This window comes from Gopherus evgoodei, chromosome 3 (genome assembly GCF_007399415.2).
Source record: "Gopherus evgoodei ecotype Sinaloan lineage chromosome 3, rGopEvg1_v1.p, whole genome shotgun sequence".
Lineage (NCBI taxonomy): Eukaryota > Metazoa > Chordata > Testudines > Testudinidae > Gopherus > Gopherus evgoodei.
Window position 1 is genome coordinate 131,504,573 of NC_044324.1, and position 12,800 is coordinate 131,517,372.

The window sequence follows — 12,800 nt, forward strand, 5'->3', positions numbered from 1 at the left end:
CATGACTGATTGAGTCCAACCTCACGGATAAATCGAAACTCATAAACTCTACCTGAAGCCACCAGCTCTCAGCCCTTTCTGGCTGGAACTCAATCTTTCCTGTCTCTCTCAACCAGTCACCCCTCTGCAGCGTCCTACTGCCTTTAAGTTAGAGAACCTGATTCGCTTCAGGTGAGGCTCATTTTGGAATCAGGGTTGGCTTAGCCCCAGGCTCTCCAGCCCAAGGGCAAGCCACCCTGTTATAAGAAAGGAGCCATAAAGACTAAAAAGGCACCTGGCTTAATGTGATTGACTCAACTAAAGAAACCGAAAAATGTGTGCTTAAAAGATGCTAAGGAACATTTTTAGTATTACTCTTCATTTGTATTTCAGTAACTTCTAGTGGCCCCGATCAGGATCAGACACCATTCTGTGCTGTACACGTGTCACGAAAAGAAGGCCCTTGCTTCAAAGGCTTGCAATCTAAGTATATGACAACGGGATATATTAACTTCAGAGTGCTTGGCCTCTAGTGATATAAAATCCCACTTGGATGGGGATTATGGTGGTGGATGGTGCCTGGAATCCTTGATCCACTGGGGGAACCTACAGCCAAAAGATCCTGGCTCAGGAGAGTGCAACCCTGAGATAGGCTGATATAGCTCATCCCACAGACAGACTCCACTGGCAGAGCTCCTAGTAATTCCAGCCTCCAAAGTAAGGCTCTCCTCTCTGTCACAGCCCCTGTTGGAGGACAGCCATGCAAACGCTACCTGATTTCCCCTAGAGTGAGTTCCTCCCAGGGCGCAATCAGCTTCCATCTCATTCACCTTAGCATTGGGGGGAACCTAGATACTACAGTGATCAGTACGGTGACACAATGTCTACACTACAGAGTTCTGCCAGCACAGCTACATTGGTCAGGCATGTGAAGAGCTGTGCTCCCTGACTGACATAGCTGTGCTGGCAGAAATCTGTTGTGTAGATGCAGTTATACCAGCAAAACTGCACTTTTATTCATGTTGCTCGTTTCATTCCAAGGTAGTGGAATAAGCTATACTGATAAAAGAGCAGTTTTGCCAGTGTAAGCTGCGTCCATTTGAGGAGCACTTTGCTGGTATAATTTACCTCTATCCCTATCCTGGTGACGTGCTCCTCATGTAGACATGTTCTAAAAGAGATTATTTAGCTCATGGTTGCTCACTCTTCCCCTATCACTGACTTTTTTTTTAGCCAAGCACATTAGTAGAAAAAGGCTTGAACTGTGTTTGATTCTAATGACTTCATTTGCTGAATTTTTGGCTCTCACATTTCCATTCCCAGGCGATACGCTGTTCGTTATCGAGAGAAAGGGGAATCAGCAAGGTGGGATTACAAACAAGTGCCTAACAGACGGGTGTTAGTGGACATGCTGATACCAGACACCGTGTATGAGTTTGCAGTGCAAATTTCAGAGGGGGAGAAGGAAGGCAAATGGAGTGCTTCCGTTTACCAACGAACCCCAGAAGCTGGTATGTATCAAAATTATCTACAACTTGACATATCTTTTGAAAATTAGATCTGCTGCAGCTACATTGATCTATATTTTAGCAATGCTTTTCATGTTTTGTCTTTGAAATAGTTGCACAGAAGGTGTTGGGATGCAAACATGGGGCAAAAAATATGCCACTGTGTATAACCATTACTTCTGACCTTAATTTCCATTCTTGTGTATTATTTCACAGCTCCTGCAAGTGCACCTGAAAATTTAGATGTTTGGCCAATAAAAGGCAAAACAACCTCTGTCACTGCATCTTGGGACCCTCTTGCAGAGAGTGAAGGGAAAGTAAAAGGTAGGTAATTTCTGCCACTTAATAGATTGAGAGAGAAAATAAAGACAAAATGACCTGCAGAAATCACACTATACTAATAAAGGTAAACTGACACTGCTGCTGTATGTAATGTACAACTGTAGGGAGCTCAAGTTCTTCAAGATGGGACTTCCACTCTGTGGTGAGCTGAAATAAAGGAATTTCATGCAAATAGCAGCTGACCATACCAGTAATCTTCTCTTATTAACAGTTCTTGCATGTGCGGGAGAGTTTTCTCCTTTCCAGCTCTGCTTCAGCTTTTGCCATGTACTTCAGTGAAGCCATTGTGCTTTGCCTGGATGTCACAAAGCCTTTGCCATCAAAATGATTGTGATGTCACAAATACAAACATATGATTTAACTCCTGTAGCAAGAACTGGGGGAAAGTTGTTTACAGAGGCAATACAATGACCTTCTGATGGTTAAAAAAAGGAGCATGGGTAGTAGGATAATCATCAGAATGGGTGGAATTATGTTTCATGATTTTTTAAAGTTTACGATAATGTGAAAGTCCCTCTTAAAGAAACAAGCATAAAACACTGATGTTTGGATATTTCATACAGAAGCAACAGTTACCACAGTAGGAGTGTATTCCAATCAGTAGTAATTTAATTGGATGGGATTTGAACAACCTTCCAGCATTTTTTCCCCCCATTTCCCCTCAAACTCGATATGCAGGTAATCAGGCTACTTCCACTCACCCATGACTGAAGGAACCATTAGCTTTTTTCTCCATCCCTTTGGAACATTATACAGCTGTCACAGGAGTCACCAAGCCAATGGCAGAGGGAGAAAGAGCGGGCATATATCATATCAGCACAAAAGACTTGCATAGTGTGCACTCCAGGGGTGAAATCTGTCTCCACTAAAATCAACAGGAGTTTTGCCAGGCACTTCAGTGGAGGCGAAGTTTCACCCTAGAGCTTAAACCCTCCCCCCCCCCCCCCAAAGGACCTGCTCAGTGATGCATGGATGTGATGTGAAATTTTAAAAACGTGCCCTGAGTTTTGAGGAATCCTGAAATTTTGCTGAAATTTTCAAATGTGGTCAGTGATTTGGGTGACTCTATTTCTGAATGCTCAACTTGATGCCCCTTTTTACAGGGGCCTGGTTTTCAGAGGCTGAGTGCTTAACTCTTGAAAACCAGGCCCCTTTAAGCTGCCACAGTTTGGGGATTGAAAAATTGGTCACCCCAAATCACTTAGGAAAATGAAGGCCAAAATGTTTTCTTTTGATGTGATGTACCATAGGAGAGGGATTTTTTATGAACCTGATTAAATTATATAGGTACAGTGAAAATGAAATCATGGAATAGGTCTCTTGTGATCATTGTTTACTCCAAACACTAGCTTTATTTCACACACCTTGTAAGCTTTTTTGTTTGTTTTCCATTTTGATCACCTTTCATATCTCACTAATGGAGTGCCCTCTAGCAGCCAAACAAAAGGGCCAGAAATAACAATTGTTGTAGAGTTTTCCTGGGTAGTGCCGCTATGTCATTCCTGTATATCATATGTTTCTTACCTCCAGTATGGATATTCTTTACTACCAGAAAGGAAGAATATTTCCCAGGCCTTCTAGTGATTAGCAGCCTTTGCACTGATAAGTAAAATTCATTCATGTCTGAGAGTGTGAATGATGCATTTTTAATCTGTTTTTATGAGTTGTTCCAGGTCTTACAGTCATCACATTTCTTATTGCAACCATTATAGATTCGTTTTTAGAGGGGAAAATAAGTTCCTTAATTTTTTTAATGGAGTGTTGTGGGCTATAGTTTTCCTTGGGCTCTGCCCTGGAGCACTTCTCCATAGTCCTAGAAAAGAGTTTCCAAAGTTCTCTTTTATGGCTAATAATAAGATTTTTAAAATTATAGAGAGATGAAAAAGGCATCTTGCAGGTTACTATACAAAAAATGCTACTCTCTGAATCAAGGCCTTATGAGAGTGTAAAGGGCAAAACTATAGGTTATATGTTCCCCTTCATGCATAAATTATTCCCATTAGGGAGAAGTTTACCCAAGTGCAGATGGCCAATGCCAGGCCTCAGCACCACTTCAGTCTTATTTTGAGAGATGCTGTTTTCAGAGGGATTTAAATAGTGCCTAGACCTTGTGCTGGTCCACTGCACAGGGTGAACATCTCCCATTACAGTTAATGAATGTTGTGTGTCAGTGAGGGGGAAATATGTATTTAACTGTGTTGGACGGAGCATGTGTGTTGTTACTACCGTCTGTCCATCATTAGGTTAAGGTATTTCTTTTAGATAAGATCTCAACTTATCAAGGCAAGAATTTAATATACTGTATAGTTGCCCTGTATGGACAACTTTACTAATCAAGACCCTAATCCACAAAAGCATTTAAGCATGTGCTTAACTTTTAAACATGTGAGTAGTCTCCCTGGCTGCCATGGGACTACTCATGGGCTTCAAATTAAGCTCCTGCTTAAATGCTGTGTTAGTAGGGAACCTAAGGTCCCAGTATTGCCAAGGATCTAGTGATTAGACCTCTGCATCTGGTGGAGTCCCACAAAAACTATGGGACTCTATGTGGTAGTGGGGATTCTTCTGCCGGATTGGGGCCTTAAAGTGCAAAGTGATTACAGAGTGATTATAGAGTCCTGCTTATTCTTCTATCATTTATTTGCTATAGAGTCCTGTGTCAGGACTCTATAGCAAATAAATGATAGAAGAATAAGCAGCACTAATCAAAGTATTTCATCTGCTTTTAATATTGCATGTCTTAAAGGTTAGTTGGGTACTACACTGTTTTGTATCAAACATTTTTATAATTTCGGCTAGAATTAAAAGGTTTGAACCTGCTGACTAACTGTCAAGAGTATTTACAATCAGTACCACCCTATTTTACTAACATAAATAACTCTGTAATAGCAATACAGAACAGTTATTGGTTGCATCAGACTTTATTGCCAGTAGCTATAAGGCAATTAAAAACTGGTTAGAATGTTACTGTTTCATTATGTTCACCAAATTTTCTAACTATCATTAGATTCAATCCATTAAGTTTGTATTAGAATAAATGCTGAGTGTAGAATTTTTTGACTCTTCAGTGTTCACAAGTAAAAATTGTGATAGCAATAGCTAGACCACCCACTATTTGACATTGTAACTATTATCTTTTTCCACTTGCTTTCCATTTGGGATGCATAGCTCCCACCGCAATTATTGGTTGGTATAACGATCAATAATTAAGGTTGTTGCTTAAATATTCTGTAGGATTTATCTCCTGTATTCTGTATACTTAATCAGCTAACTTACTATATATATAAATATATATTCTTGTCCAATACTTTGAAAGAATGTTTATTTAGCTTACTGTATATCATGTCTTTATACTCCAGCTGTTGACTCGACGTGCATTGCTAATGTATTAATTTTAGTAATGCACGTTCTAATTCATCCTACCCATACAGTCTGTCCACTGGAAACAGGACTGTTTTCAGTTTCCTCCTTCCAACCGTCTGCCAAATCATTTCAGAATACATTCTTTCATACGCCCCGGCTCTCAAACCATTCGGAGCAAAGTCCATCACCTACCGTGGAGGTACTACTTCTGCCATAATAGATGGTCTGCAGCCTGGGGAACGCTATATTTTCAAAATTCGTGCAGCAAACAGGAGGGGACAAGGTCCTCAGTCTAAAGCCTTCAGTGTCATTATGCCAACAGGTAAGTATTGTGTGTCTATGACTCAGTCTATACATTCTTGCCATTGACTTGTTTGTGTAACTTTTTATTGCAGTCATTGGCTTTTTATTCCACTAAACTGCAGAGTTTCATAACACTGTTTCATTTCAGAGGTTCTTTAATAGCCAGCTTGTTATAAGCTTTAAAACTTAGATCTGTCATGGCAATACTGATTCAGTCAGTCATCACCTTCATAGCACATACAGTATAAAGAGAAACAAATATTTTAAGTAAACATATATATCTGGCTGTTTCATTACCTGCTGCATGAAAATATATATTCCTTTTGCTTTACAATTTTCGGTGAAATCTATACTGTATTTTGTTTGCTTGTACTCTTCCTTACAATATTTGCAACTTATAAAAACTAAATTTTAAATGTTAATCCACCAAGTTCTGCAAAACTTACTAAGGCAAAACTCCAAAATATTTGCTTTTTACTTTGAATATATTGTTATATAGACAAAAACATGATCTGTTGTCTATTATTAATGTAGCATTAAGGGTCAGATCCTCAGCTGGTATACTTCAGCATAGCTGCATTGAAAGCTGAAGCTAGACAATTTCAGACTGGAAATAAGGCTTATGTTTTTAATGGTGAGAGTAATTAACCAGTGGAACAATTTACCAAGAGTCATGATGGATTTCTTCTCCAGCACTGACAATTTTTAAACCAAGACAGGATGGTTTTCTAACAGATATGCTCTAGGAATTATTTTGGGGAAGTTCTATGGCCGGTGCTATACAGGAGATCAGACTAGATCAGTATGTTTTTCTGGGGACCCAGTTGAAGAAAATTGTTGATGCCCATGATCCCATGGAGCTGGAGATGAGGGGTTTGGGATGTTGGAGGGGGCTTTGGGCTGGGACAGGGGGTTGGGGTGCAGGAGTGGGTCAGGACTCTGGGCTGGGGATGCAGGCTCTGGGCTGGGACTGGGAATGAGGAGTTTGGGGTGCAGGAAGGGGTTCTGGGTTTGTGGAGGGATCAGGGCTGGGGCAGGGGTTGGAGTGTGAGGTTGGGTCAGCGGTGCAGCCGGGGTGCAAAGGCAGGCTTCCCAGCTGTCCTGGCACTGCGGGCTGCACTGTGCCCCAGAAGCATCCAGCAGTAGGTCTGGTTCCTAGGCGGAGGCACACAAATGGCTTTGCGTGACTCTCACCTGCAGGCACCGCCCCCCACCCCAGTTCCCATTGGCTGGTTCCTGGCCAATGGGAGTGCAGAGCCGGTGCTTGGGGTGGGGGCAGTGTATGGAGCTCCAGGGCCCCCCTGCCTAGAGGCTGGACCCGCTGCTGGCCGCTTCCGGGGTGCAGCGTGGTGTCGAAACAGGTAGGCATTAACCTGCCTTAGCTGGGCAGCATTGCCGATGGGACTTTTAATGTCCTGGTCAGTGATGCTGACTAGAGCAACCCAGTATCTGACATACCGTGACCCAGTACTGGGTCATGACCCAAACTTTGAAAAACGCTAGACTAGATCAAAATGGTTCCTTCTGCCCTTAGAATCTATTAATCTGTTAAATCAATAAAGCTATGCTGAAGATCTGGCTCCAATTATTTGTATTGCATTGCCTTCTCTCACCTGACTTATTATTTATTTTTATTATATTAAGTTTTCCCCAATTGATAATGTAGTGATATTTGTATTTCCCAGTAGATTAACTAACATTGAATTAAGTATTGTCCAATGTTCTAAAGCATGATCTGGATCTTGTTGGCTGATTCATTTTTCTTAGGCAGTTTTTATGCTGTTTTTACATATACTGTATCATTGTGAATTTTTAAAAAAATCTATTTTTTTTCTTTTGCAGCCAGTAGGGATGATTCAAATGTTCATCAACAAACAAACATTCAAGATAATATGGAGTCTAAAAAACCTGGTGATGATGTGCCTTCATCCCCATCTCGAACCTTTTCTGTTCCTTCTCGGAAAATCCAACCATCAGCTTCCTCTAAGCATACTGCTGTTCATTCATCTAGTTCTCCTAGTGGTGGAGATACAAAAAGTCCTCTTTCTGAGTTTAAGAATAAACTGTTGACTGGTAGTGGGGTGCTGAATAAATCACAGCTATTCTCTAAAAAGACATCAGAGCGAGAACCTGATCCCCAATTCACTGAAGTCACAGATGATCAAGATTCCTCCATTGAAATGCCAACAGCATTGCCTAAAACCCAAGATCAGAGAAGAAACATTGGGCCCTACTCTCCTAGCCGGCCGTTTCCCTCTGTCCTTTCTTCAGGTAGAACACCAGTCAGGCCACGCACTCCAGTAAGGACAAGACAAATGAGCACAAATAAACATGGCTCCTCTTCATCTTCCTTGTCCCAACGCTCCTCATCCTCTGCATTTTCTCCCATTTCTAAGTACACAGATAATGAAACAAAGCGTCAGAGACAAGGGAACTCTAATATTCCTTCTTCCCCTAAAATCCCTTTAGATAATCTGCCTGCTGAAAATGTACCTCATGATATTGCAGATAGTGTGGAGGAAAAGCAAGTAAGTCTAGATTCTGTGCCATTAAAAAAAGCAGGGTCCAGTCAAGTATCTCCTAAAACTCCAGAACACACTCGCTTGGCTTTACCATTGAATCGGCAGTCTTCTGTGTCTCGCAAGGTGGTCCAGAGCCATCAGACTAAGCCACACATCTCTTCTGTGCCAGTTAAATTACCTACATCATCAACAGTTACAAACTCTCAAAGTCATTCACGCTATCCCTCTTCTAAATTAGTTCATTCTGATACCCTGGATAATTATGACAATTATGATGGCAAAGAGGCAGATAGTAGAAATGATAGGTCAAGTTCCAGTTCTTCTCATGATGCAGATTCACTTCCGTCACTGCAAACGAAACTTCACTCAGGTTCTAATCCTCACATGTTGAAGGATCCAAAATTAGCCACGGCCGCTGCATCATCACAGTCTGCTGTTTCTGCTTCTGCTAGTCATACTTTGACTAACTCACGCACTCCATCTTCTGCTAAACGCAAGTATGATGGAAGGGATGTTGATGATGGTAATTATAGTGAGGACACAGAAACAGAAGGGGAAGAGAAAAGACAAGACTTTTCCTCGTCTAGGTTTAATTCTAGGTCTTTTTTAGGACAGACTGCCTCTGAACATTTTAATTTGCTCAAGCACAAGTCATCTCATACAATCAATAAGTTTCCAAACAAGATCAGTAGTAGTCAAGAATCTAAGCTACCACCCTCTAAACCCCCGTATTCTGCTGTCTCCTCAAAGGTTCACGCTCAGACTAATGCACGCCTAACCTCAGCTAGTGCCACTAGGTCTAGTTCCAATATTGAGAGAGATACTAGAGAACGGGAGGGTGAAGATGAGAAACCTTTACCCTCAACTATTGCACATGACCATTCATCTTCCTCTTCTAGACAGTCATCTTCAGCAGCAGTCTATTCTAGAAGAAGAAGTCCTTCAGTAGAGTCTAGTGTTCACCGTAGAGAGCCAGTCAAACAAAAATCACAGCTCCCTGGTTCAGAAGATGAACTTCTTATTACAGAAATAGAGGAAACTCCCACAAAATCAGGCTCTTTGCTTACAGTCCGCCGATCTTCTTCATTGCCCTCAATATCTGGGAGATCTCCCTTGTCTACCAAAACTAACCACCACTCTAGTCCTAGTGTTTCTCACCAGGTAACAAATGGTCAGTATGCAAGGTCAAGAGCTTTATCAGGCTCGTCATCTTCCACTGGGTCTTCATCAGTGGCTACTGCAGAAAAGTATTCTCGTGTACAATCTTCTACTTCCAAGCAACAACCTGATGATCAGGACAGTAAGGAGGTGAAGGAAGCCTTTGCGAAATCAAAACAAAGTATACCTTTGTCTAAAAAAACATTAACTGGAGGCTCTCATTTTTCATCTAAAAAACCTCTCCATTCAGAACCAAGCTCTTCTCAAAAGGCACATGCGGGTCAGTCTCAACTTCCATTCTCCTTATTAAATTCTAGAGGCTGGCTTCCTTCTCAGATCTCCCACAAAAGTAATGAAAAATTGCAGGAGGATGAGGATGTGGCTAAGGAGGAGGAAGCAGATGACAAAATAAATGCCCATTCTGCATTTCCTAAAGATGTCTCTTCTTCTAGGAGAATATCTACCTCTTTGTCTCAGGGAAGTTCTAGCTCATCTCTTTCAAAGCTCCAGCAGTCAGTTTCTCAAATTAGTAAAGTTGATGAAAAACACAAAAGTAGTCATGACTCTCTAACTTCTTCCAGAGGATCAAGTTCATCTTTGCCAGCAGGCAGACATGTTGGATCCAGGGTAGCCACTTCAAATGGACAGGTGTCAGATTCGTATAAACAATCTTCATCTTCCTATCAGTCAGAACCCTCTCAGCCAGGCTCTAGCTCCATCACTGACACAGCAAAGGACAATCAGAATAGCAGGGATACTTCTTTATCTTCAAAGTCATCCTCCACTTCTTTAAGACAAACTCATCCTTCAGTTCCTAATTACCATTCAGGTTCCAGAGTCCCTACTAGAATAGCATTCAAAAGTGAGAAAAAATATGGACCATTCCAGTCACAACCATCAAAAGTGGAACCTTCTCCAAAAGCTCCTTTCTCCTCTATATCTAAATCTCGCCAGTCAGGTTCAAAAGATGATGATGATGGTGAGGGAGAAGTGGAGGAGAAACCCACATTATCTTCAGCAGCAAGATGGTCATCTTCCTCCAATTCTAGAGGCAGTACAAATATGAATGGCAATGGTGCCAGGGATAAAAGGAAACCCATGGGCTCTCGTCTAATACACAAAGTAAACTCTGCAGAAGAAAAAGAGGAGGAAGAACCTCCCACTTCAAAACAATCTCTTCCTGCCTCACAAGGCAGGTCATTTTCTTCTGTAGTCTCAAGAATTTCTCAGACCCCTAACAAACCACATAGATCTTCTAAGCCAAGACTGGACTGGCCTGGCTCCTCTGCATCCATATCTGTGCCTTCTCAGCTGTATCCCACACGCTCTGCTTCTCCAACTCTTACTTCATCTTCATCCCCTGTCGTGCCCCATCAACGACTACAAAGGCAACGAAACCTTTCTCAGCGGCAATTTGTCAGACCTCCATATAGACAAGGTAATATGTTTTAAATTACTTTATGAATTTTACTGTCTTGAATGTTCCTCTCCACTTATTAGTTGTTAGATGAAAGCTATATTGTTTCATCAGGATACAAGTTAAAATATATAATTCAGTGTAAAGTATTATTCATATTTTGGTAGTATCCAGAAAGCCCCATCAGAGTTGGGTCCCCATTGTGCTGTGCATGGTACAAACACAGAGGGTGATATGGGAAGAGATCACAGTCAGAAGACTTTATCCTACAATCTGACCTGATGCATATACCTTTGGGATGTCCTGCAAAATCAGTGAGGCTCAGGGTGTTCTCAAGGGGATCAGATGACAGAGTCAGGGACTATGTATGGAAACTGGGCAATGCTAGGGTTGTCAATTTTGGTTGGATCTATTCCTGGAGGTTTCATCACATGACATAATCTTTAATTAAAGATTCATCTTTAATTTCTGGAGACTCCAGGACAATCCTGGATGAGAGATAGAGTGTAGAGTCTGATTTTCCAGAGGGGCTGGGCACCCACAACTCCAGTAGACTGAAATGGTACCCGTGGGTGATCTAAAAATCAAGCCCTTCAGATTTTTAGATCTGCCAGTTACCTCTGTCTGTGTGGAGCTGGAATACCACCTCCTCAGCAGGAACAGAACTTGAAAGCTACCAGCAAAGGGAGTGTACATTGACTGAGCATCGCATATGTTTGATGGGGGCAGGATTCTAAAATTGCTCTCCATCCCATGGTTGAGTGCCTGTAGATGAAGCTAATGCTGTTCTAGCTCTGAGCTAAATTATATTATACAAAGCTGTGTGAGATGAGGTTTGTTCTTTCAGTGTTTTCTTCTAGAGCAGAGGAGAACTGTTATAGAGGCATTTCCACCCCCGCACCCCTTTTGGGTTCTTTGCAAAAGGTCAGTATAGGGTTTGATTAAAAAAATGATTCCATATTGTGATGGACTTTTTAAAAATGCTTATGAAGTTCAAGAATGTTTTTAGTGACTAAAGATCTATTTGGAAATTGTGCGTCTGTTTTGTTTAAAATCCAACAGGGATCAGAGCAGACAGGCCAAACATGTTAGAAAGAAAACAAGTGTTGTCCTCTTCCGAACAAATCAGTGTGGAATGCTGTTTTCCGCTACACAGATATGAAAGTGTTCCAACAGTGCATCCCAACAGAAATGTAAATGCCTACTTTTAAAAATAACGGGCCAGATTGTATATCAAAAGTCACTCTCCAGTGGAGTGTCTCCTGATTTACTATGATATAACTGAGAGGAGAATCAGGCCCAGACACTTTGTATGTTTTTCTTTGTTCTTTCCACTTCTTATACTTATATGAAAACTAAGGTTTTGATCCAGGCTTCTTGAGTCAATAGCAAACCTCCCATTAACTTCCATGGGAGCAAGACTGGGTCTGCTATGTATATCTAAAACAAACCCCTAATTTTCTAGTCTGAACCAATGGAAGGCTAAAAACTCCAGAATGAAAATACATTCTTAATGTGAAACCCGCTGAGCTGACATATTGCAACATATTTGGTCCTTTCTTTAGCAGGGCGTTCATGTGGCTGCTATTTATTTCAGAGACACTTTCCCCGTTACAGCATTAGCTGAAGCATTCCTGCCAAAAGCAGTCAGTCCGTAGGGTAAAAATTGCAAGTGTGGTGCCAAGGTGTTCTCGGGGTTTTTGAATTTGTTCCCACCAGAAAATCATCAAGAGCCAAGCTAGACCTTTCTTACAGTGTGATGCAAGATGAGATCCCCTAACAATAGATACTGGAATCCTTCAGCAGATAGTTCCATGGCTGGTAATCCCTTTGTTCTAAACTTTTCAGGTAAATTGGTCTGGGTGCTGTAGGTTCACTGAGGATATACACTCTCTAATTTGAGTGCTATGTAATTTCTTGATCTACTGTAAATTATGGAGAAGGCATACAAGCACTGTGGTGATGGGTGCCTTATAAATGTCTGTAATCATTATAATGGTTTGGGTTTCAGCTTTAATTTTGAATTTCCTAGTTTTAATCGGTTCTGGGCCTGGTTTACTGATACTGAAATGGTGCAAGGCAGTCATAACATGACACAAAGCAGCCATAAATCCGGTTTAAGCAGCCAGTTAGGCCAGGTTTACATCTTCTTTGCATCAACAGAGCAGTGCACAGTAGCCAGAGTGTAGTGGTGAATCAAACCCTTTA

At 41.4% G+C, this 12,800-nt stretch overlaps 1 protein-coding gene across 1 annotated transcript in view; it reads left to right on the forward strand.

Moving 5' to 3' along the window:
• Window positions 1–12,800, forward strand: part of FNDC1 (fibronectin type III domain containing 1) — a 129,139-nt gene that overhangs the window by 58,522 nt on the left and 57,817 nt on the right. Inside the window, exons 5-8 of the mRNA XM_030556675.1 lie at window positions 1,303–1,490; window positions 1,704–1,811; window positions 5,326–5,514; window positions 7,338–10,613. Coding sequence (XP_030412535.1) covers window positions 1,303–1,490; window positions 1,704–1,811; window positions 5,326–5,514; window positions 7,338–10,613 — 3,761 coding nt within the window. The remainder of the gene's footprint in view (window positions 1–1,302; window positions 1,491–1,703; window positions 1,812–5,325; window positions 5,515–7,337; window positions 10,614–12,800) is intronic.